The sequence below is a fragment of the Crocodylus porosus genome, unplaced genomic scaffold (genome assembly GCF_001723895.1).
Source record: "Crocodylus porosus isolate Cpor-Errol unplaced genomic scaffold, CroPor_comp1, whole genome shotgun sequence".
In the NCBI taxonomy this organism is placed as follows: domain Eukaryota; kingdom Metazoa; phylum Chordata; order Crocodylia; family Crocodylidae; genus Crocodylus; species Crocodylus porosus.
This window is the reverse complement of record NW_017728886.1, coordinates 122,824,126-122,851,077: the sequence shown is the minus strand read 5'-3', so window position 1 is coordinate 122,851,077 and position 26,952 is coordinate 122,824,126. Positions and strand designations below refer to the sequence as shown.

General features: G+C 42.5%; 1 protein-coding gene across 1 annotated transcript in view; it reads left to right on the top strand.

Moving 5' to 3' along the window:
* SEMA5A (semaphorin 5A) overlaps window positions 1–26,952 on the top strand; it is a 429,765-nt gene that overhangs the window by 264,629 nt on the left and 138,184 nt on the right. Inside the window, exons 11-12 of the mRNA XM_019541437.1 lie at window positions 11,928–12,045; window positions 24,092–24,273. Of these exons, the coding sequence (XP_019396982.1) occupies window positions 11,928–12,045; window positions 24,092–24,273 (300 nt within the window). The remainder of the gene's footprint in view (window positions 1–11,927; window positions 12,046–24,091; window positions 24,274–26,952) is intronic.

The following is a 26,952-nucleotide window of genomic DNA, read 5'->3' as shown; positions in this document are numbered from 1 at the left end:
AGGCAAGGCAGGTGAGGAAGCAGGAGGTATTCATGTGTGAAAAACAAGATCATAGAAGGTAAAAATAAAAAAGACCGATTAGATCATCTATGCCATCTCACTAGCAATGCAAGATTGTTCACATAGGTTTATTTCCCAATATTTTTTTCTACCCAAGTTTTAAAAGTGTCAAGCAACGGAACTCTAGCCCCTGTGTTTGGCAGACTGTTCTACAGCTGAATTTATCGCAGTGTCAAGAAGTTCAGTCTAATTGTGTCTTTGTTGTGTTCATCCCATTATTCCTAGTTACATTCTCATCAACCAGCCTACAATAACCATTTTTCATTACTTGATTTGAAATGTTCTTCCATCCTTAATTATCACTAAGTCATACTGTACATATTTGTCTCATTAATATTTCCTTGTGCATTAATTCCGCAGCACTCCTGGAATTTTTAAATTTTGTTGATACTTTCTCTGGCCATCTACCATTTCTCTGTCACAAAGTGCACTCTCCCACAAACTACCCTTCCTCCTTTAGAGGGCCTTGACTTCTGTTTAGCCCCAGACCTCCTTCATCCAGTGCAGGTTGAATCAACATCCAAGTGAATAGTTCTAGCAACCAGGACATGAAGTAGGTATTCCCCTGAGCACTCTGCAGACCTCCCTTTGATGCTAGCATATTATAGTCTTGGCCCAGTGGCTTTTTTCTGCCTTTCATTTAATATTTGCTAGATAAAATGGATGATTTGCTTGATTTGGGGTGAAACTCAAATCCCTCCCTCCTTTCCCTCTCTGTCCTTCAAGTATAACATCCATCTTACTTAGGCAACTCCTTTTGTTTACTCTCATTCCTCCCTCTCCCTTCCCCCAACCCCCCAGTACCCAGTGGGCCATCTTCAGGAAGAAGGCTGGAGGGTGCCTTTGAGCAGTGGTGGTTGCCCAGAGCCTGGTGGTTGAAGCATAGTGTTAGAAGTGAGAAATGTGAGTTCGAACCCATTCTGGCTGACGGAGCCTAAAACACAGATTTCATGCTCTTTGGATATGTGACCAAACTACTAGAATTTTGGGCTAAAAGATGAGAAGAATTACCTGCTTCTCTGTTGTCAAGCATTTACTACCCTCAGGTTTTACGTAGACAAAATTTTGGGATTTGCCTGCCATTATACGCATGCCCAGCCTATTCTGTTCTTTCTGTGAGCCTACTTTGCCAAAATACAGCATGTACTGCATACTCAGAAGGAAAGCATGTGGCAAGTGTCACAATCCAGGTGTAAATAGCATTCAAACTATGCATATGTACCAAAAATGCATAGTATTAAAGTGATATTGTAGCCCTGGTGGTCCAGGAATTCCAGAAGAGGCACAAATGCACTGACATAGATACACAAGTGTGCCTTAAGCACATAAAGGGAGAGAGGGTTTAGTCTTTTGTGTCCCCATTATTTAAAAACACTTTCCTTCCTTGCTGCCATCTTATACCAAGCCATGCTCCCCCCACCCCCACCTCATGCAAGCTCATGAAGTCCCGTATTAGAAGGAGTCTATATGAAGGCAAGTTTCAGGGAAGGGCTTGAGGGAGATAGGTTCATTGGACAGTATAGTTAGGTGGTGGTTTTAGGCAGTTCCCATCAGCTTTCCATTGTGAATATGCATTACGTAAGGGCAATAGTGCTTTATGTTTAAGGGTAAAATGTGGAAGGTGTTGTGTCTCAGGGATGTTTTCAGTGTGTGTTTTCAGAGATGTTGTGTGTATGTGTTTGTGAAGTTTGTAGTTTGGGATACTTTCAGTGAAAAAGAACAAAAGCCAAAAAACCGCCTTTTGAGGAAATTCAAAGAAGAAAAATTTTCAAATGTTTAGTGAACGTGACAACAACAATGTAAAAAAGTCACGTGCCATCTGAAGTTTGATTCTGTTAAATTTTGGTTTGAGTGCTAACTACACAGCGAAATTACTGAAAAACAAGGGACGGGGTGAATGAATTTACAGTGGTCTGGTTATTCAGCATTTAATGTCCCATCTGGACACCCTCAGGGTATATCTATACCACCTCAGGATTGCATCAGGGAGTGCTGAAGTGAAGAGTGCCAGCTCCATACATGCTACACACCAGGATGGATGTAATGGATTTGCCAGCATGCAGCAGTGGGGGCTTTCCAATAAATTCTCCCAAGACAGTGAGCTTACTAATGCCCTCCTGCAGCTACATAACATCTGTCTGGGGAAAGAACACACACAGAGCAGGCATGGCATTCTTCAGTCTTGCATTCCTTAAGGTAGGCTGGAGGGCCACTTAGGGAGTTTTGGTGAGCTGTTGTGGGCTGGTCAGCACTCTCCCCTGCCCCCAGCCCCCTAACCTTCCCCTGGGCCTACAACAGCTCACCAAAACTCCCTAAGTGTCTCTGCCCTGGGGCCTGACCCTGCACTGTCACCATCCTGCAATCCTAGGGCCAGCGTGGGACCCACATAGGTAGGGCACCCTCAGCCAGGAGGATGGGATGGAGCTGTGGGGGTGCATGGAGTGCCATTTGGGAACAGGACACACAGGGGGGACTGAGGCCAGGGCTGGGATCTGGATTGCAGGCTGTGACAATGTGGGATGGAGCCTGGGGCAGAGCCCCAATATACTCCCTGCACATCCCTGCCCACAGAACCGGCGCCTGTTGCAGACACAATAGACCTTGTTTAACTTGGAAATTTACCAAAAAGGCTATTTTAGAGTTATTCCAAAATCATTATTTTTGGATACATTTCTGAATAGATATTCTTCTTTTGGTGTACGAGTTCCTTGTGCTGACTGGGCTGATATGGATTAAACCAAATTAAAAATGGAACTCTTATTTAAGAATAAAAAAAATTCTATTTGGGACCTTATAGCAAAATAACTATTCCAGAGTAATATTCCAGAATAGGTGTGTAGCTAATCTCCTAGCACAGGCAAGCAGGAAGATTGGATGGTGAACACTGGTTTAGATCAGAGGTGATTAGCTGTGTTAGTCTGAAATCACACCTTCGGCCTGACTGGTTTAGCTCTAAACCAAGAATTAGTAGTGTTTTCCAGCACTGGGCTGGAATGACAGCTCTGGTCTCAGGGAGGCCAGCATTAGGACCCAACTACCTCTGCTGCCCAACTGTGGCATTACATGGGTAGAGCTCCCCCTCCAACAAAATATCTGGTGCCCAGCTGCAGTTCAGCCCTTTCTATGGGTGTCTGGTGCCTCTTGAGTGCATCGCCCCTGGCCCTTCCCCTCCATGCAGAAGCCCACAGTGCCCAACTGTAGTGCATTGTAGCGTGGGCAGCCACCCCCCACCAAATGACACCAAAGCCACAGCTCTGTAGGCTAGATACAAAGGCTCCATAGGCTGCATCTGGCCACTCATACACCAAAACTCATACATTTGCCAACCCTTGTTTAGATATAGTTGGGACAGATCTTTCCGTAGTGCAAACTATAGTAGCGCAATTCAAGCCAATTAGTAATAATGAAGAATATTTGCCAGTAAAAGATATGAAGCTGTTAATCTTACACTGGTGTTAGGTAAGACCACTGTTTTGTGTCTTATCTCTAAAGTTTAGTGCCCTTTTAGAAAGGTTGATTATCATACCTGAACTCAGTAGTCTCAGCCATCCATTCTCCCACTTGGCAGGATTGCTCAAATTCCCTTCCGCCAGGCCCAAACAACAGGCAGAGGCAAACTAGTTAACTTCCACTCAGCCCAGGATAGCTCATCAGTGTTTTCAGCTATTTGGTAGTGAAATATGTGTGTGTGCAATTTATTGTAAACAAATTCTTTTGATAACGAGGAATTCTGATAAGCTCACAGAATTTTATGGGCTGCTCCGAAGATCTTTAATGCAATCGCCTCTTGGGAATAGAGAAATAAGTTGGGTTTTTTTCCCCCTTTAGCATGGCCAAGTTATGAAAAGCAGATGATCTCAACTACATACTTTTATGTAGTCTGTTCTTTTAAATGAGAAGTTAGTTAAGGAATAGGGGGGAAAAAAGCATGTGGTTTTTGTGTATTCAGATATATGATATGGTTAACTTCTTTGTTTTAATCTGTACAAAGAGATAAAGTTGAAGTCTTGGGGGATATTTTGAGTGCAGTGGAGTTATCTCTCGCTTGTAGTGTTTGAAATTCAGCTGCAACATTTATAGAACAACGCATTTTCTTCCAGGAAGTCCTTTTACTAGTCACCTAATGTTTGGGAATGTGTTCTAAAATAAAAATTTGAGAAGCATCTGAAAAAAGAGGTTAAAAAGAATGCATAGGATAAAATAAATTAATGTGAAGCTGAGAAAATGAACGGTTATAAATAGGTTTTATAATATTTTGCATTCCACAGACTTGTGCTACTTCAAGCAGTCCAGAAGGCACAAGGCAAATGCCTCTCAATATAGCTTCTACTTTGCAGTACATGCCAGTTGTATTACCATGACAGATCTTTACAAAATGTTGAAGCCTCCATTGCCAATTTTAGGGAAAGTATATTCTGAAAGTCCTAAGGCAAAAATACTCTTTGTTTGGAATTTACTAAACATTTGGATCGATGAGAAATATAATAGTCTTGATGCAAGTATATGAACTGTGACCAGGAGTCTCAAAAGTGGTTGTAATTACTCCCGTTTTGATTTCTTAATCTGAAACATCCTAAAAGCTTAAAGACTTTTGGCTAAAGCAGGCCCCTTTAAAAAGTTTCCCAGTGGTTCTCTGAAATCACTCATCACTTTTGAAAGCCTTGCCCTAATTTTTTTATAACTAAAAGTCTTATATTCAAAATGTTGTTACAACAGAAATTAAAAACTGAGTTTGCAGAACACATCCTCTCTCATATTAATGTCTCCAAAAGTTGTGAATGCTTCTCAATTGAATATAAGTGCCTTCGTTTCTTTGCAGTGGGACTGTGAGAAAATTGTTGAATCAGAGACAAGGAGCATTCCTGAAATAATGTAATGTGAAGTTAAGACAAGCAGATAGTTCAGATTAATTGCTTCATCCCCATATCTGCTGTAGCAAAATTGTTTATAGCAAATGTAACCAAATTGGGGTGTCTTAACAAGAAAGTCAAGCACTGCAATCTACACTTACAATCTGTGTGTGTGTGTGTGTGTGTGTGTGTGTGTGTGTGTGTGTGAGTGAGAGAGAGAGAGAGAGAGTGATTCTGTCCTTCCTTATCTTCCTATTTATAGATCCATCTTTCCAGAGTCAAAAGTAGTGTACTTGAAAGATTTATAATAAATTTCCAGTATGGTTCTGGGTGCCATTATTCATTCCTAGAAAAGAAGAATATAGAAAGCAATCATTTTCTTTCCTTACTGTGCCTGTGGTACCTGACAGGTTGTGATATTACCACTGCATGTGGTTCATTCCAAGTCATTTTCTCATGATGCACAGCATCATGACCATTCTTCTGACATGTCCAGCACAGGCACTTTGCTTTCATGCTCAGTGTTAAGCATTTCGGATATAAATTGCAATTGACCATTTAGCCAATAGTAGCAGACAGACGTGATGAACTGATCTAATCCAATGAGAATGGTTCATTCTTTAGGGCTAGGGACAGACATTACACATAAACCGGTTTAAGTGATCAGGAACTGGTTTAAACCTGTAACAGAACAGAAGTTCAGTGCACACAAACCAGTTTGAAGATAATCTGAAACTGGTTTGAATGTAGTATCAGACTTAACTGATTTGGGTCAAACCAGTTTATGCAATGTCTGTCCCAGACCCTTTTCTGGTTTAAGATAAACCAGACACCCCAGCATCCCGGCATGCTCTCTGGGCTGGGCAGGGCTCTCTGCTCAACAGCAGAGCTGGCCCTTACCCTCTGCTCCCTGGCCAGAGCTCCGGCAGAGACTGCAGGTACAGCAGGGTCTGCCTGGCTTCCCCCTGCCCTACCGACCCTCACTGCTCACTGCACAAGCAGGAATCCCCCCCTCCCTCTCTCTCTCCCATCTCCTGCAACACAGACCCCAGCCCCATGGACCCTAGGTATGTGGTACACTAGCTAATGCTGAGAGGTGTCTGTGTGTGTGTTTCTCCAATTTCACTGGGACAGGCAGGCAGAACAGTGACCGCTTAGAGGATTTGAAGCTAATCAGCAGGTCAGCTGGTAAACTTTAAGAGAAGTTTGAATTAATGGGGAGAGGCTATTTGTTTGCTAATGAGGTGAAAAACATTGTTTTCAGCGTTTGGTGGCTTGCTTGCCTGCCAGTTTACTGCAGACAGTATAAAGAAGCAGGGAGAGAGATTGAAAAGCTCTGTATCATCAACAGATGCATACACTGAACATCCCAGCTTGCCTTAGAGTGCTAGCCGGGGAATGGAGTCTGGCAATGCTCCCGCCCCTTGAGCAGCCAGTGGGGAAAAGCCTGAGATGGTGCAGGCAGACCTTCCTAATCAGAGATAATGTCTGTCCAGTTAAAAGCTGGTTCAGTCTAGCCAGGTTAGACTAACCTGCAAAGATTGAATAAATTTGAGCTCAGGCTTTTGAATGTCTGTCCCTAGCCTATGGGATCTATGCAAGATGAATTTTGGAGTATTTTTAGACTTGGAGAACAAATGGAAATTAAGGAAGTGTTTCCTGCCACCATTCTGTTCTTATTAAAAATCAAGTTTACCTGAGAGTTAAATGTGCCACAATAATAGCTAAGTTAAATATCCTGTATGGTTTAGACGTGATCAGTTAATGTGCTTTGACTCTTTTACTTAACTCAGGAATGTAGATTCAGAAAAGTGGTCAACGTTTTGGGTCATGCTGTCTCCAAAAGACACTTAAGTCTGAAATGTCAAAGTGGCCTTTACTTTTTTGGATAGATTTGTTTCTAGTGCCCAACATCAGATACTGAAGGCCTGATGTTCAGGAGTGGGGAGTATCCACAATTCCACTGCAAATCAGTCTTATCTTTCTGCACCTACTAAATCATGCCATCCATATCCTGAGTGAGTGAGTGAGTTAGAAATGGGTGCCCTCAAGAGCACAAAATCCTATGTTTTTAAAATGCAGATACTTGCATTAAGTTGGGAATAGGCCCCCAGAAGAATTTCCTAGAGATATAATAGTTTCAATCTACAGGTTACTCCTATGTTAACTCCAGTTTAGGATACTCTGAGGGTAGCCCTGAGTATGGCTATGACAGAGTGAGAATATTATTACACTTAAAACAATATGGGAAGTATTACTAGCAGTCTAAATTGAAGAGTAACATAAAATAACAAGTGGTTGTAAATAGTCATTGCTTGGAAAATGTAACACCACAAAGTAAAGTTTCCAGTTCTTGGGAAATTTCAGACTATTTTGGGGTGGATGGGACTTTGGAATAGGATAGAAACCATGGTTTGCTTTGGGTATTGCTTGTTTGTAGATTGTCCAGGACCCACACACCTGGAGAGGCTATCACAACATTTTCAGGCCCCAAGCTTGGGGTCCACAGCACTGAGCATGGCATCCCTGACCTGGCTGGCCGCCCCGACAGACCCTGGAATCCCATTCAGATGAACTGTCCCAGAACCAGAGATCTGGGTCCCTAAATCGGGGCAGACCTGTCAGGAATCGAAGCATGTTCTCTCAGAACCATGCATTAGATACTCCGATGCGTCAAACCTGAGTTCTTTCAAATGAAACTTTTTGGGCTTGATGAATTGGCATTTTTGGATGAAACTTTGTTCATGAAAAATTTCCAACCAGCTCTACCCACAAAGTTAGATCTGACCTATTTAGAAAAAAGAAAGAATTAACACTGCTCCCTTTACATATTTATGTGAAATGAGTTGAAAATAATGCCATTGTAGACAATGAAGTGTTTTTTGAAACGCTGGAAGCAGAAAATTAGTTATGGTTAACATTTAAAATCTCCCATTTCTTCGAAAGAAGAGCTGAATGGCAAACTTGAGTGTTCTTGTATAGCTCTTAAAGTAGCCTTTATTATTATACCCCAGGAATCACAGCAGGACCCCTTGAAAGCATTTATATTCAAAGAATTATGTGGTATAAACAACCTCACTAAATAAATAATACATAAATCTCCAGCTCTGTCTTTGAAGGGAGCTGTCTGTAGATTTAAAGCTGGCATTGTCAATGCACAGTACAAGATGGAATTACACCCAAATCTGTTTTGATTGTCTTAGTGAGATGGAAAGAAGGAGAGGCAGAAGTGCTCCCTGACTTAGATGCTTTAAGGTTTTTGTTTTCTTGAACAGCACAGGAAAGATTTAAGCAGGATTCTGAATATTTTGATGTGCATCTTAATTTTAGCTCATAGATTGTCGCTCAAAAGCTTACAGTATTCCAAAAGATAGGAATCCTGGCATATACATTGCTGAAATAAATGTCAATTAATAATTTGAAAATATCTGTTTGTAAAATGTCTAAGATTTTTTGTAATGTATCTGATCATAGTATAAGAATGGCAGCAAGAATTGTATACTATGATTATCTCTGTGTCACTATTTCAAAATTTGCCCTGATTTTATAGTAAACAATCTTTGGACTGTATGAGTTAAGTTGATGGTCTTAGCACAGTCATGAATAGACAAAGTGCCCACATCACAATTGACAATGAGTGGAACTCTGTAAGTGTGATAGTCTGAGCAAAAAGTTTTGAATGGGAAGAAAGCTGAAATTCCTTCTGACATGTTCATGTAGTCTCATAGATCAGGGCAGAGACATATCTGTACAGGGAAATGTACATAGATGTTTCTCAGGCTGTATACACTCTTCGGCTAAGAAGCCAGAAATCTGCAACTAAGTCCTGGCCTCATTGAAATGAAGTATAAAAGTCTCACTTAAGTCACCAGGAGCAGGATTTATCTTTTCACTTTACAAGTGTCTATCTTTCAGTGTCTCCCTATGTGTGATGCTTTCTTTCTAGGCCAAAATTATGTACATTTGGTATACTTGGCTCTACAGCAATGTTCATTTCTGACTTAAGATTTGAACATTGTACACATTTACAGTGGTGTAATTGGCCCTTACAACAGTTTAAGAAAAGAGCAGACAGATGGCATACCACCTTACATCAGCATAACTCACTGAGATCCAGAGTGCAATAACACTGAGGAAAATCTGGGTTAAAATCAGAGGCAGAAAACAAAGGTTCTGCAACCTGAGTGGTCATAGTTGCTTTGTTTTTGCATCTTTTTTTAATTGGTGCTTGGGGCTCATGCTCTGGTGGCTCACCCGTAGTTATACTGCTGGATAAAACTATACTAGTGTAAGAAACTTAACGTGTGGTAGCTATTTGCTCAAGAAAGCCAGGCTGCTGCTTGTTCCCTCAGCAACTAATGGCAAAGCACTGTAATAGTACCTACTGCAAACAGAGGTGCTATTGCAGTGCCTTGTCATTAGGCATCCCAGAAGAAGTGATCCCTATATTCAGGTGAACTTTTTATTCTTGTACAGAATAGATGGAAAGTACACAGGTATAAATGAATCATAGAAGACTAGGGTTGGAAGGGACATCATCTAGTCCAACCTCCTGCACAAAGCAGGACCATCTCCAATTAGATCGTCGCAGGCAAGACTTTGTCTAGCCGGGTCTGAAAAACCTCCAAGGATGGAAATTCCACAACCTCTCTGGGTAGCCTGTTCCAGTGTTTTACTACCCTCCTAGTGAGAGAGGTTTTCCTAATATCTAACCTAATCTTCCCTTGCTGCAACTTGAGACATTGTTCCTTGTTCTGTCATCTGCCACTACTGAGAACAGTCCAGCTCCATCCTCTTTGGAACCCCATTTCAGGTGATTAAAGGCTGCTGTCAAATCCCCTCTCAATCTTCTCTTCTGAAAACTAAATAAGCCCAGTTCCCTCAGCCTCTCCTCAGAAGTCATGTGCCCCAGCCCCCTAGCTATTTTTGTTGTTGTCTCATGGACTCTCTCCAGTTTAACTACAGCCTGTAGTGGAGGGTCCAAAGTTGGACACAGTACTCCAGATGTGGCTTCACCAGTGCTGGATAGAAGGAAAGGAAGAATCACTTCCTTGATGTGCTGACAGTGCTCCTACTAATGCAGCCCAGTATGTTGTTAGCTTTCTTTGCAACAAGGGAACACTGTTGGCTTCTATTCAGCTTCTTGTCCACTGTAGCCCTTTTCTGCAGAGCTGCTGCTTAGCCAGCTGGTCCCTAGCCTGTACCTGTACTGGGTCATGTGCCTAAGTCCTTATTTTCTGTCTTGCTAAGCAGGCCTTTAATATTGTTGAACTAGAACAATTATGCTAACCTGTTCTGAACTTATAATAGGCAAGAAAGATGTGTTAATGACAAGATAGAATGGATTAGATTAAGTTTCTTTTATTAGTCAACAACAAACTGTTGTTTAAACATTATTTCACCAGATGTCCTGGCTGTGATTGACAATTGCATGACTTGCAGACAGGATACTCAAGTAGCTATCATTCACTTTTGCTAATTTAATAGAAAAGCAGCAGTACAAGCACAGACATTTACAATAAGCAATGGGGGGCATATTCTATTCCAGCTGTTGGGTATCTAAATAAACTTGGTCACTGTGCAGCAATATTCCACACTGTTCAAGGCCATGAAGATCCATTAGAGCATATGCATTTTTGACCATTAGAGTAGAGCCACAAGAAAGTGCTGAGGAGAAAAAGGATCCAACCATATTTTGCACCACCTGTTTTTTAGAGATTTGAACAGGGTGGAATAGAATCACACTTAGGCATCTAAGTCTACTTATGTATCTAATAGGTGGAATAATATCTGTCCCCTACTGGTCCAACAGCCACAGTATAAGATGCACTAGAAGAAATGGAGTGTGTTATAATGAACTGTTTTTTGGGGTTTTTTTGTTCCTAGATATCCCTAATGAGCAAAGTTTTTTGGCTGTGTCAGTTATAGTAAATAGTGCAAAGTCTTTGAGATGACTGTGAATGCCCAATGGGGACTAAGTTGAACAAACTCATTTTTACTTCTGATAAAACTCTAGAGCAAGCCTAGTTTTTAGAGATGCAGGGCTGCTAATCCATTTTCCTGGCCTGTGAGCTAGGCAGTGCCTGTTTAAAGGCCACTCAAGTTAAAGTCCCTGATCCTGTTGAAAAGATTCACCTTTTATTCCTACCATTGCACCAAAGATTAATTTAAATGAATGAAGTTAGAGAGGGAGTTGTCAGTTCTTTCCCCATTTTCTTATGCTACACTTTTGACAGCCCTTTGTGCAGTTAGTTAGTTTTATTGTTTCCTATGTACAATGAGGTAACTTCCTGTTTTTCTTAAATGCATATTTTTCATACTGTAGCTTGGAAGTGAAAAGGGTAAAAAAAAAGATAAGGAGTGAGAAAAATGTAACTGCAAAAAACCAAAAAATGAGAAGATTTACATAAAGACACAGGAGCTGGAACTGTGGAAAATTAGTATGTGATATTGTAATTAAAGATGGTATCATTATGTCCATGCAGTAAAGAACTGAATTCAGGATGTACAGGGAACCACAAATCAGATATTTCCTTGCTTTTTGAGTGTTTGACTTGGCAGCCTAAATTACATGCTGTTAATGTAGTTTTTATATATATATTTCCCGGGGATTTTTAATGTGATAACTAGTTTCAGAGTAGAATGAAAGCATAGGAAACCTGCCTTCTGAAATCGAAACTTAACAAGCTGACAACATAGATTTTTAAATTACTGGCTGCTGCACTTCAATGATTACTAATTTTCAGTACATACTCGATACAGAAGGATAAATTTAGCTCTGTATTTGTGAGAATCCAGCCTTTTGTTCTTGTCATTTATTACTGCAGTTGGCATTCTTCCCTTCTGTCTCCCCATCACTCTACCAAAGCTCATTGTAATAATTACTAGCGTTTATTTTGCTGTATTTCTTTAGCTTTATAAAGTATGAGGAAATGCTTCCTTTCAGGGACTGTTGGCATGTGTAGTGAAAGGCGACTGTTCATACTTTTGTCTGATTGTTCTGGTTTGTATTTTCAGTTCATGTATTGGATCTCAGGATCCTTACTGCGGCTGGGACATGGTGATGAAGAAATGCACAACCCTAGAAGAAAGTCTGAGCATGAGTCAGTGGGAGCAAAGTATCACTGCATGTCCTGTAAGTCCAAGAAAATCTGCTGATCTCTAAAAGTTCTCTGGGTTCATGTGGAACTCACGAAAACAAGACTTTGTAAGATTTCTCAGGCTGAGAAAATTATTATATCAAGCACATTGCCCCAAGTGTTTCCACTCATATCTGAAACATGCACGTAGCTGGCTTTCTAGTTCTTAGCAAACTGATTTGCAGCAAGGACAGTAAACTGTTTGCAGTTTATACAAGGCAGTGAGCTTTCTCCCCCACTAAATGCTTTCCCACTTTGAAGATGAACATTCACAGAGACAAATTATACCAATATGATTTTCTTTCCAGATTTTTCCCTTGTTTTGTACTTTAAAGCCAAATGTAATTGCCAGAGTCGAAATCTTTCCCTCTGGGGTTGTTATTGCTAATTTGAAAATCCCATTAAAATTTTACAAAGTTCATAAACTGAAAAGGTGTTCTCCTTCCAGAGGCAGAGAAAGAATTGTATAGGTGCTGAGATCACATCTACAAAGCGGTAAATGAAAAGTGATCTGAGCAAGCACAATATTAATATTTGATTGCTCACATTTTCTTTCTTTATAAGTATATTTCACACTAGAAAAGTTGATACACTCTTTTTAGTCTGACTTAAATGTTATATTAATATAATATTGGAAATATTTAACAAAATACTAAGCAGAGCAGCATTTGTTTAACACACATGGAGCATCACTGGTATGGATGGCTGTGGCAGGGTACCTAGGGTGCCTGCCACTTTAAGAGTAGCAAACAGCCAGCAGCCAGATGCCTCATGAGGGCAGCCATTTTGGCCCAGGGATATAAACTGAGTTGTAGTTTGTTGCAGGAAGGAAGGAAGAAACATCAGGCTGAGAGGCTGCTCTCGCCTGAGTCAGGAGGTAAGAGCAGGGGCTATGGGAAGGAGGTGACCCCTTGTCCTGGGTAAGACATAAAACTGCACCTTGCTGGAAGGGTGGTCTGGAGGGGCTCCTAGTTGGGTGGGAGCCCCAAGGAAATGCCAGGCCAGTTACCTCCCTGGTGAAAGGTGTGTCAGGGTGCCTTAATAACCCCAGCCCCAAATCCCTGGTGGTGTTCTAGCAAGGGGACCCCAGGGCTCAGTTAAGGAGCCCTGAGGCAGAGTTCAGGCCAGAGGAGGGACCTGGGGCTGCACCCAGGTGGCAGAGGAAAGTTTGGGGGCGTGAGTCAGACCCTGTGTGAGAGGGGTAATGAGTTGAGTGGCCCCGTGAGTGTGGGTGAGTGAGGCGACCCAGTGGGGGCATAATGGCCAGGCAAGGGGCTAGGAGAGAAATAATCCTACAGTCATACAATCGTTCAGTCAACGCTCAGGTTAGCCAACAGAGATAGCCAACAGACTGCACCAGGGCTGACCGAGAAGAGGAGAGCTAAACCTGAAGCTAGGTGAGGCTGGGTGGCATGTGTGGCCCCTGGCAGAGGGCAGTATGAAAAAGGCTGGGTGAGAGCCAGTGGAGTGAGTGGGACCCCGGTGAGAGAGGGGTAGCATGCGAGTGGTTCTCTGGGACAGTGAAAAGAGCTACAACTGTGTGCTCAAGCCGAAGAATTAACATCTGTGAGGCATGGAACCTGTGTAGGGGCAGTCAGAGCAGGTATTAGGCCTGGTCAGCAGGGCAGTAATGGGTAGCCTCCCATTTTAGTAACAACTCTCATATTTTTCCATCAAGGCATGGCAGACGAGTGAAGCAGGAGGTTACCCCAGGAACAGGACAGCCAGCAAAGACTTGATGAGGAGTATACCCTATTACAATAGCCCACTAGAAAAACTAGTTTATATCTATACCAAGCCATCAGTGCCACTCTGGGTACTTGCTTTTGAGCACATCCCTCACTTCCACATTTGGTGTGTACAAGTGGAAATGAGTGGGTAGGAGGCATTCAGGAAGTGGCAACACTGAGAATGCAGAGTAGACATGATTTCTGAAGAGATGTCCCAGTGATTTTGCAGACCAGGGGCAAGATTCTGCTACCTCTGTTCATATTGCATAGTAGATCGTTACTCAAACCCATTACATTCAGTGAGATTCTCAAAGAGTCAGATATTATGTAACTTGAAGTTGGTAGAATGAAGCTGAAAATTAAATGGATAGCATACATATGGCAAACCCAGTAGAAGGAAGGACAGTCAAGAGAAAACTAAGGAAATGCAAAGTCTACTCTGTGAAGGGACTAATTTACAAGAATTTAGATAGTGTCTCTCTTTTTTTTTTAAATCTGTTTTCTCTAGGCTGTATCTGAATACAACTTGGAAATCACAATAGTAAGAGTGCTAATTGTGGAAGCCAAAGGGTGGGGGGAAGAATAAAAGGAAAAAGGGTCAAAGGAAATAAGCTGTTTGAGGTGGATGAGTGGCTAAAATTGGTACAAAGTCCTGATTGGGAAAAAAACCATCAGGACCAGTAACTACACTAACTGTGGAGGGATAGAAAGGAGGAAATTGAGGGAAATGATAACTAGAATAGTCAGGGAAAGAGCTGTGCAAGTATCTTGAAAGTGGGGAAAAAGGAGACTGACCTTAATGCTCAGGCTTTAGTGGAGCAGTGTCGCATGGTAGCATCAGTGAGAGAGGAAGGTGATATTTAGCTGCAGTAATTTGAATGGGGGAGAAGGAGAGCAAAGGAGGAAGGGAGTTGTGATAGTGTAAATTAAAAATAAGTGGTGCCTGAAGAAGGGTTTTAGCAATAAAAACACAAAGGAGAAATCAGACTTTTGGTGTGGTATAAGGAAAAAAAATGGAAATGATTTTTCAAGTACCTCCAAGTTGTGGGGGAGAAAATTCCAAACAGGCCACAGGGTTGAGCATAGGGAGCACAGTTCATTTGTTACTGAAAAAATGGGGAGAGGAGAGGAAGTTGGGAAACAGAAGAAGAATAAATGGAGAAAGTGTTAGCTTTGAATTTGTCGAACTGTCTGAGGAATCTTTCTTCGTACCTGATCATCACCCACAGCTGCACAAACAGGTTTCAGTACTCAGAAGCAAAGCATTCTAAGGCTCTCAGTGGGCGCATCTGCACGTGCCTCCATGGCGCAGTTCTTCAGTACTAGAGGTTCACTCATACATCAGTCCCATATAAGATTGGCACTGATATAGGGAAAATTAACAGTATTGGGAATCTTTTTTTTTGCCTGATATGGCCAATAAATGCACCATGTATGCACACAGGTGCAGCATGCACACAGCCAGGAGTGCAGTTCAGTGGCTTGGAGAGCAGCATCTGTCTGGTAAGGATGTTGTGTGGGGAGGGAGGAGGTGGGGGGCAGGGTTGAATCGAGGCACCTGCAGTAAGGGAGACAGTGAGGCTGGGGCAGGCACTGACCAGCCAGGGCAGGGCATGGGAGAGAGCTGCGAAGGGCTCATCTAGGGTGTGCTGGGATGGGGGGGCAGCTCCCACTGCTGCACATACTCCAGGACACATGGGGTCATGTAGCCTCAGATCTGCACATGGGGCAGGGTGGGCTGCCACTGTGGACTGGGGGCAATGCCAGGCTCTTCCTGATGTGGCCAGTTTTGGGGTGTCTGCACCCCCCCCCTCCCTTCGAGCACTGCCATCACCCACCCCAAGCACAGCTTCCTGCCGGGAAGCACCCAGTGTAGCCCTGGCCCCAACCTGCAGCTGTAGCCCACCCCATCCCACATGTAGATCCGCAGGCACACACCGCCCCCCATGCCCTCTTGTGGTGCATGCAGGGCAGGAGCTGCCCCCCACCTGCAACCTCCAGACGAGCTGCTTGCAGCTCCATCCCATGCCCCACCCCAGCTAAGCAGCACCTGCTTCTCACCATGGGAGCCTCAATCAGCCCCCCCATGCCCCTTCCTTCCCTCCACCCCTTCCCCCACACCAGACTTACCAGCCCAACACTGGTCTTCAAGCTGCCTGGCTGCATATCAGAATCAGATCGGTATCGGCTGATATGGCTGCTCTAAAAATCAGCCCCAAAAATCTATCAGTGCACTCCTATTTAGTCCTTGCTAAAATACTAAATGACAATGTAATAACAGCCATTACTGCACCATCCTGGTGGAACATTTTTATTTTTAGCAGCTACATCACCATAATGACACACTATAACAAGGTAGCTCATTGCTATGGCAACATAGCATCGCCATTACCATTTGTACCTGCCACTGCTACATTGCCATAGCTATAAGCTACGTCACCATGCCAACATAGTTCTCATGTAGATATTCCCAGTATTAATTTGACACTGCTCCCACACAAATTAGCCATTAATGTAAGTAGTTAGGCTGGCACTAAACACTTTTAAAAATCCTGCTGTTTACCTAAACCTGTAGTGATCACCTTTAGGGGTTAAAAATGACTTGGAAACTTGTACTTCCCCAGTAATCAACAGTTAGCACATTTGCACCATCTTCACACAGATCTCTTAGGATTTTTTTACTGGAAAAAATACCGAAGGAAAGAGATTTAATTTCTATTTTGTGAATATTTTAAGCTTTTCTGTGGTGCAAAAGTATAGGCATGTATTCTGAGCACCATTTTCACACGTTTTAAAATACTATTTAGCCCTCAAGTCTTTAGGCTTTTCCCCAGGTTGTTCATTGTGCTGTATTGGGATGATTATTATAATTTCATAGTTTCATGGTAGCTAGGGTCAGGAGGGACCTGAACAGATCATCTAGCCTGACCCCCTGCCACAGGCAGGAATGAATGCTGGGTTCACAAGACCCCAGACAGGTGATCATCCAACCTCCTCTTGAATTTGCCCAAGGTTGAGGTGAGGACCACTTGCCTGGGAAGTTAGTTCCAGATTTTGGCCACCCTAACTGTAAAATTTTGCCTTCTGATCTCTAACCTAAACCTATTCCCCATCAGCTTATTACCAGTGTTCCTTGTCACCCCGGATAGTGCTGGGAAGAAAAGGGCCCTGCCTATTTGCTGTTGATCTCCCCTGATGAGTTTATAGGCAGCCACCAGGTCCCCCCTCAGCCTCCTCCTGCTGAGGCTGAACAGGTTCAGGTCTCTCAGTCTCTCCTCATAGGGCCTGTCCTGCTACCCTCTCAACAAGTGTGTGGCCTTCCTCTGGACCCTTTCTAGGCTGGCTACATCCCTTCTGAAGTGTGGTGCCCAGTACTGGATGCAGTACTCCAACTGCGGCCTGACCAAGGTTGCATAGAGGGGAAGTATCACCTCTCTGGACCAGCTTGAGATGCACCTTTGGATGCATGACAAGGTATGGCTGGCCTTGCTGGCTGCTCTCTGGCATTGGCGGCTTATGTTCATCTTGGAGTCAATAATAACTCCAAGATCCCTTTCTGCCTCTGTGCTTTCAAGGAGGGAACTCCCCAGCCTGTATGTGTGCTGTGGATTCCTTCTCCCAAGGTGCAGCACCCTGCATTTGTCTACGCTGAACTCCATCCTATTTTCATCTGCCAACTTTTGTAGTCTGTCTAAATCTGTTTGCAGCCTCTCTCTCCCTTCAAGTGTGTCTACCTCACCCCATATCTTAGTGTCATCAGCAAACTCGGACAATGTGCTTTCTACCCCCTCGTCCAAGTTGGTGATGAAGATGTTAAACAGTGCGGGCCCAAGGACTGAGCCCTGGGGTACCCCACTGCTTGCATCTCGCCAGGTTGAGTACAACCCGTCTACCACTACTCTCTTGGTGCGCCCCATCAGCCATTTTTTTTACCCATCCAACTGTGCAGGCATCAATGCCACAGTTGCTTAATTTATTGATGAGGATGGAGTAAGAGACAGTGTCAAAGGCCTTCTTAAAGTCTAGTAAGACTATGTCCATGGTGACACCATCATCCAAGAATTTAGTTATTTGGTCGTAAAAGGCAATCAGGTTGGTCAGGCAGGACCTATCTTTGATGAACCCATGCTGATTGCCCCTGAGCATGACCTCCCCTGCAGGCCCCCCACAGATGTGCTCCTTAATGAGTCTTTCCAAGATCTACCTGAGCACCGAGGTGAAGCTTACAGACCTAAAGTTACTTGGGTCCTCCTTCCTCCCTTTCTTGAAAATTGGGACCACATTAGCCAGTTTCCAGTCCCCCAGCACCTAGCCAGATGACCAAGAATGCTCATACAGCTGGGCCAAGGGCTCTGCAATGACCCCTGCCAGCTCCCTCAACACTCTTGGGTGGAAGGCATCTGGACCTGCAGATTTAAAAATGTCTAGCCCTTCCAGAAGATCCCTGACTACATCTGCACTGACTGAAGGCCTGAGAGAGCTATCTCCGAGATTGTCCCTACCTCTGGTAGCTGAGATATCCTGGTCCCTGTCCAAGAAAATGGAGGCAAAGAAACTGTTAAAAATACAGCTTTCTTGTCTGGTGTATTATTTGCTATGGATGTTTCCTTCAACTCCCACATTGTGCTGAACACTTTCCAAATCACAAAGAAAACCTAGTCTTCACCCCGAAGAAGTAGCAATCTGAAAATAGACAAAAAATAGAGGCAAGAAATATAACTTACAGAGTGATCAAGGTGTTGCTCTGGGCATGGTTTTTCCTAAGGCTATGTACATCATTCCCCCTTATTCAACAGACTTGTCAGTATAAAGCATGCAATTTCCCTGTAGGCATCATGGCAGAAGTGAATCTTTAGTCCGATAGAGAAAGGAGAACAACCTTGCAGACAAGCCCAGGAAGGACATTCCCTGCAAAGGTGGTGACATAGGAGAAAACAGTGAGGTGTGTGAGAGAAGCTGATGAATAGCTTAATAAATCTAGCATTGCTGGTGGGGCCAACAGAAATGAGAGGTGATGTGGAACAAGACAAGGTCAGATAAACAAAGAAGGCAGAGTTTTATAGGATTTTGAAGGATGCAATAAAAAGCCTTCACATCGTGTGATGGACGAAGGAAAATCAGAGGAAGGGTACAAAGAGGATGATGAGATAACAAGAGTTGAGGGGAAGACGGGGAATAATGGCATTTTATGTGAACCAGAGGTGAGCTCCAAGGACATTGGAGAAGCCAGTGAGGTTCAGTAGTTAAATGAGACTTGAGGATCACCTGAATGAGTTACAGCTGTAGAAATGGGAAAGGATGGATCCTAGACATGCTGTAGAAGAAGCAGTGATATAGTATGGACCCAGCTTGAAAAAGGAGGGCCAGAAAGAGGAAGTGGTCAGAATAGCTGCCAGGTTAAGAATTATGTGATGGACTGGAGGATGATGTCTTAAACAGTAATGGAGGCAGAAAAAAGTGGAGATGATTTGAATGGAAAGGTAAGGCAATTGATTTAGAGAATGTGAAATTTAAGCTAACAACAAGATATCCCAGAGGAGACATCAGAGAAACAGACTGAGAAGCAGGATTGGATGCAATTCAGTCAGGAGAGACTATGTAGAGCAGTTTGTAAGCAGAACAACTCTAAAGTAGTTGTTCATTAAAACTAGCTTGCTAGAGGAATAAATGACCAGAGCATGTAGTAGAAGACAAGTTATTTTGAGATCCTTCCTTCCTTTTTGTGTTCTTGTTGTGCCAAGGTATTTAGCAGAATTCATAGATTCAGTGGAATCTGACAGGGCCACATGATGAGCATTTTTTTTGTTATGGCCTCAAACTTGCAACCTCTGGGCTGCCAACTGTGTGCCATAGTACCCATTCCACCCCAGCCCCAGTTATTTAGAGGTAGGGTGATTGCATTTTAAAATTAATTGTTTTTGTACCTCATCTCAGTCACTCATAGTATTAGTATTGCATTAAAATGAAAAGTGAGAAAAAACACAGAGACAACTGTCAAAGTCTTGCATATACTTTTATTCATAAGACACACAGTGCCTTGTTTAAGCTGGGGCAACTTCATTGGTTTCAAATAAGAATTTTGTCCACTTGTGTCAGTGGTGAATTTGGACAGTCAATAATAGCAGGCATTATATATCCAATTGAATATATGCTGCTGGAGGGTATAAACTAAATAAAGAAAAAGTGGAATTAAGCTTAAGACACAGAGCATGTTACAGGTAGCTGCAACATGCTCAAACTTAGCCTGTTAAACACTAGGGATAATATATGAAGCATTATAATAGTTGCTATGTAATTCCTCATTATATTTTCTGACACGTGGTACAAATACGACTGCAGAATATCTGCAATTAACAAGGAGATGGCAAGACTAGCTGACGTGGTAAAAATAAAACCACTATAAAAAGAATTGAAACAAGTTTTGTTATTTATTTTAGTCATTTGCATGTATAAACTGTATATCAACTCCCCTCTTCCATAAAAAGAGTAGTGGAAATCAGTGAGTTACTTGTCTCTCAGCCTTCACATTTTCACAGCAGAGGGGTCTTACAGACTGTTAGAACCACATAGAAAGATGCTCTTCATGCCTCGGTTTCCACCACCTTACTCTGTTCTAAAGTACCCTGGTACTAGACCTGTGTGAAGCACATAGTGTTCACTCTGGATTCTGCCAATTCAGGGGACAGTGATTTGATTTGGTGATTTGAATCACTGTTCTGAATCAATTCAGCCAAATGAGGGAGTGAAAAGTGCACTGATTAAGTTTGTAGATGATACCAAGCTGTGGGGACAAATGGGCACATCAGAGGTCAGGTCAAGAATTCAGGAAGATCTTGACAGGTTGGTTCTATGGGCTGAACAAAACATATGAGGTTCAACAGGGACAAATGCCGGGTCCTTCATCTGGGTAGGAAGAACCCTCACCATATCTATACAATGGGTGGTAGTCCACTGGCTAGCACTGCATACAAAAGGGACCTAGGGGTGTCAGTTGACCAGAGGATAAATATGAGCCACCAGTGTGACAAAGTTGCCAACAGAGCAAATAGAACTCTGGCGTGCATCAGCAGGTGTGTTGCCAACAGATCCAGAGAGGCACTCCTTCCCTTCTCTTCGGTGCTCCTCCCCCTCTACACAGCTGGAGTACTGGGTCCAGTTCTGGGCACTGCACTTCAAGAAGGATGTGGACAAGCTCGAAAGGGTGCAGGGAAGGGCCATCCATATGATCAAGGGCTTGGGGGACAGGCCCTATGAAGAGAGACTTCGGGATCTGGGTTTGTTCATCCTGAGCAAAGCAAGGCTGAGACGTGACTTGATAGCCATCTACAAATATGTCATGGGAGAGAACACCAGGATCTAGAAGAATAACTAGTCTAACCTGCAAAGCTTGAACCAATTTGGAGGTGGATAGACATTCCCTTTTCATTCCAGAAATACAGGCACATGCCTGCAGTTGCTCAGGCTAGAAGCCAGGGGGTGTTAGAGAAGCCCTTTCTTCCCTTCCACAATGCTGAGCTGAGGGGGGCTGTGGCCAGGCCCTGGCAGGACACTGATTAGGAAGGAGCTTAAACCCCCACCCTGCCTGCACTATCCCAGGCTTTTCCATGCTTGCTGTTTGAGGGGTGGGAGTGTTGCCAGACCCCAGCCCGAGGCTAGCACTCTGAGCCAAAGGGAGGGTGTGCAGTGCATGCATCTATTGATGATACTGAGCTTTTCAATCTCTCTCTCCATCTGTAAACCTGGTAGTGCTTGAAACCAGCAGGGGAGCTGATAAAACTACAGTGTTATCAGCCCATCAGCAAATGAAAGTCTCTCCTATTAGTTGAAACTCTTCTTAAGCAGCTTGTTCCAAAGAAGAATGCAGGTACATTACCAGCTGACCTGTTGATTAGCTCCAAAAAACCCTAAGCAGACACTGTTCTGGCTGCCTGTCCCAGTGAAATTGGAGACACACACAGACACCTCTCAGCATTAGGTAGCATAGCACATGCTTAGTTCAGTAGAGCTGGGATCCATGCTGTAGGAGATGGGAGGGGGGAATCCCTGCTTGAGCAGCGAGGGAAGCCAGGCAGACCTTGCTATGCCTTCAGTCTCCCTGGGAGATCTGGCTAGGGCCAGCCCATTCTTTGGAGCAGAGTGCATGGCCTGGCCCAGCCCAGGAAAACATCTGGGGTGTTGGGGGACTCTGATTTAACTTAAACTGGGCAGGGGTCTGGGAGAGGCATTACATAAACCAATATGATCCAAATCTGTTGAGTCCGATACTCCGATACAGTCAACCAAGTTTATCTTAAGTCAGTTTCAGCCATTTTGAAACTGGTGTATGTGCACTAAACTTCTGTTCTGTTACAGGTATAAATCAGTTTCTGATCACTTAGACCAGTTTATATGTAAAGTCTATCACTAGCCTCGATGGGCAGCAATGAAGAAGTAGTAGTGTTTCATGGGCCCCCTCAACACATTACATCTATTGTGCAATTACCTGGTTAATTGCCTAATTAATTTAGGATGGCTACATAGGCAAATTAACTATAGTGTCTTTAAAATGTCTAATTGGCTATAAAGTAATTGCTCAAAAATGTGTAATAACTTTATAGCTGGCTTCTATTCAGCTTTAAGTTGCATGTGTAGCCTGTGCTGTGTGGCTTGGAGACCCCAGCTGCTGTGATCTCCCAGCCATGGGGTGAACCATGTAGTCCTGTGCCTGGGAGACTGCAGCTGCTGTGATCTCCCAGCTGCAGGAGCACTCCAAAGCTGCCCGGACTGAGAATCCCACAGCTGGTCGGATTCAGCCCTAGCTGCGTTCCGCACAATCCCACCTCTTGCCATGCGTGACTGGCATGGCAGGAGGCACGATTGTGTGGACCATTTATTAGATCCCATTGTGGCTCTACCTGCACATGGAAAAGAAAGCAGCAGAGATGTTTTCACAGCCCTGACAATAATTGGGCTGGGGACACGTTATCTCTGATTTACCGACTACACATTCTTCCAGCTAACAGCATAAAAGAGACTGACAGTTAACAAGAAATATTTATTTCCTGTTTTGTGAAAAACAGCAGCACATATACAGTATTAGGGTGAGCAAAGAATGGTGAGTTATTTTCAATAAACGTGTCTCAGCAGTATTTTGAAATAATGAAGTGTAGCAATGTCAGTTACAGGTTGCAGAAAATAAGCCAGTGTGTTCTGTAGGGCAATACTGTATGTGAATGATGAATCTTGAACAGTATAATTAATAAATAAGATATGGAACCTCTAGCAGAGTGGCAGGAGATTAGCTAGAAGCTAGCAATACAGTGAAAACTTGCTGCCTGCAGTTATTTCATCTCTTATACCTTTAAATAATCAGTGAATGCATACTTTATTTCTCCCTTACCCCCATTTAAATATGAAGTCTGTTGCTCACATCAGTTAGCCAAAGAAGTCACCATTTTACATGGTTCGTAGCAGCTCTATTAGTGTTGCTCATAGTGTATAAACAGATGTTGGGACATTCTGTTCTGATGCAGTTCCTTCCCCCCTCCTTCACTTTTGACAAAATGCTTTAAATATATATTTTTTTAATTTGGGGGGAATAAATATACTAGTTAGTTATAACCTTATCTGCAGTTATTATGTGATTGATGGTTAAAAGCTGAGCTTCAAACTATCCCAATCCATCTGCTCTCATGTCAAAAATTGGTCATCCCTCCTGTTTATAGCAGTAAATATATGAAAACATGCTTTTAGTGAAGGTGAAAATTAGGTTTCTCTTTAAAATGTGTGATTTTAAACGTTATCACACCCAACTACAAATCATTACAGTTCAGCATAGGTTTCACCAGAGTCTTACATTGACCTATGCTTCTTCCACCTTTCATTCCAGGTTCCCATTTCTGGAAACATATTTGCACATTCTATTTCACATTTAGAACCTGGACTGTATAAAGCAAAGTTTAGGAGAAATGGGAAATACGATGACAGAAGATAACTCACAACATAGAGCTGCAATTCCTTTTGAATTAATGTTGGTATTGTCTGAAAACAAACAAACAAAACCCCAGGACTATTGCAATATTGTTTGTAGTCAGGAGCTATTGTTGCTTTTATTATAGTAGCACCCAAATACAGAAAGAGATGGTTCCTGCTAAGAAGGACCTTCAGTCACAAAGGTATGTTTCTTTTAAGATTAGCACCGTGGTATTTCTAAAGCATGGATGGTTGAAAGACTTCAAGAAGATGTCAAATTAAAGTTATATCCAGTTTTATGATCTCTCATAAGACTTGTCTTTCTGCCTCCTTCTTAAAAATTATATTCTTTTAATTCTAGACACGGAATCTGACTGTGGATGGAAATTTTGGAATGTGGTCACCATGGAAACCCTGCACCCACACAGATGGGACCAGTGTTGGCTCCTGCCTCTGCAGAACTCGGCTATGTGACAGCCCAGCTCCTCAGTGTGGAGGCTGGCAGTGTGATGGGCCTGGCATGCAGATTGCCAATTGCTCCAGGTACAGCCAAGAACTGAAAGACACAAGCAGACCTTCAGTGGTGGATGTTTAATATGAATCAAAAATCAAACACGTTTTAATTTATACAGAATTTAATCTCCATTGCTATTACAACCTGTCGACCATCTTCCCATTCTCTTCTTAGGAAACTTCTTGTAATGTTAAACAGTGACTTGGGTCCAGCTTTCAGGATTTGTCAGCACAGGGTTAGAAAGAAATCCATTTTGATCTTTGGTTCCAAGAAGCTACAGCCCATAGTACTGTTGCCTGGATCACACATCTGGGATGCATAACTGCCAGCCCTGGTGATATAGAACAAGAGATGAGTAGGGAAAATACTTCTCTGCAGCAGGGAAAATATATGTCCACTCTGCCCAGTGCTAGCATCATAGCATTCAGATCTGTGACCCAGACAGTCTGCCTTGGTGTAGCTTCTTTTCCTTGTCCTCAGCATGCACATACCTGAACACATCCAGCTACAGAAGATGAGAGCATATTATTTTTCAGCTTGAGTTCAGACACAGAGTGTTTGTTGATTCTGAAATCCTTTGGACAAGTTAAAGGCTGTGGGATTGGCAGGCATGGGCTGGCAGCTGGTGAAGGAGAAAAAATGGGCCTAATTTGATCTGGAGCTCATGTATCAAACATTGTTTGCACCTACGGCTGTCAAGACGAAACTTGTCAAAGGGTCTCTTCTGTTCATTTTCAGTGACTCCTTTTGTCATTTTCCTCTGCTTTACCACTTACTCTGAACAGGGAGGAAATACTTATCTTCCAAAGTATCTTGTGATATTTTTGCAGTGAATCAGAAGTAAAAGTTATTAGCTTGCCTTCAATCAAACACCAAATGATTCAGAGAGATACGAGACGTGGTCGTGAATCCAAGTGTAAACAGTAAAGGAAAATCAATATGTTACTCAACAGCAACATCGGAGTAGAGAAATATGATAAGTGTTGAAGATGCAGATGCTGTGTGATGCTAACCAGTTGTCTGCTGTTATTAGTCATCTGCTGCACAACTATGCATTTGGGGATTTGGAGTGGAACTGAAAGCATGTTCAAATTTTCAGTTCAGAAGTCCCATTAATTTGAATATCTCAGAAAATCAGGACAGTGATACCAATCTTCAGAGAAATCAACCCTTTTATCTAAATCCAAATGTGGTAGCAATGAAACCTGATTTTTTCAGTAAGCCATTTCCCAGATTGTTACATTCTGTATTTGTTGAAACAAAGGAAGATAACAAACCACAATTTGTAACCTTAGTAAAAGTTTTAACTACAGTATTTTTAACCAACTTCTGAAGCCATTTAACAAGTATAACATCTTGCTGATTATTTGAATTAGTCAAATTTTAAAATATTTTAATAGTTGTCCAGTAGAGGACAGCTTTTTTTCTTTTTATTTGAACCTTAACGTTCCCAAAAAACATGATGAAACCTCAAGAACATAACATACTACATTAGATTTTTCTTGGAATTCATAGTATTTCTCTAGTAAGACTCTTCAGATATAAAGTTCACCAACTAACCAACACAAAAGTCTAGGAACTGTTGTAGCTGGGGTTTTGGTTGTGGCAATGTTAGTCCAAAGACACAGGCAGGCAAGGTTGTTTGTGTAAATATGATACGTTTTATTAAACCAACTGAGTAGTTGGAAGTGAGTTCTTAGCAAGCTTTCAGGCAGTCACCCTTCATCAGGCATAGGGGGAAGAAAACTTTTAGCTTCTCTCATTCCTTGGAGTCTTAGACCAGCAGAGTCCCTATGCCTGACAAAGGGTGACTGCGCCTTAAAGCTCGGTAAGAACTTTTTTCCAGCTACTCAGTTGGTCTCATAAAAGATATCACATCTATCCAACAAACCTTGCCCAGAACTATTGTAGTGCACTGATTCATTTGCTTCAGGTGGAGTTTGAAATTCCTTTCCAGAGATTTGGCATGATGCTTTTTGTGATGAAGTCAAGTTTGTATTGACTTTAATGGAAACATAACCCTGGCTTCTAGTGATTTACAAGAATAAGGTATCCATATTGATTCTGTTAGCTTTCAGCAACTTTTGGCACGTTACACCCATGGTATTGTTACTTTGCCTGAGGATCTTGTAGAAGTTGGAAGCTGATGTAACTGATTCATATTAAAACTCTGAGTTCTCCTGGTGGTTGAACTTTTTTTAATTTAGTTTTAATTTTTAGTCATTTTCTTTTCAGAAAAGGAGGGAAAGTGAATATGAAACTTTAATCTCTCCTAAATACACACAGGCCACATCTACACAGAGATGCTGAATGCACAGTCATTACTACAGAATCATTTAATACTTGTTATGATCAAGTACTAAGTGACTGTGCCATAACCTGAGTTACTACACAGTAGCACTGATGAATGGCTTTTTCATGATGCTCCTGTGTAATAACCCTGAGACTTCTCCACAGTAGTGTCATGTCACAGGATCTGCCATGCAACGTTACTGCACAGTAGTCTCAGGCTACTGCGTAGTCAGCGTCTCGTGTAGACATGGGCATTGTAAATAATATGAAATCTTTAAACTATTTAGGAAAATGCACAATTTTTAAAATTCTTTCCCTAAAGCTTGATGTGGGAATTTAAATATTAAAATTTTCCAGAAATTACAGAATTACAGTGACCGTATCTTCCTGAAACGTAAAATGAACCTAATATATAT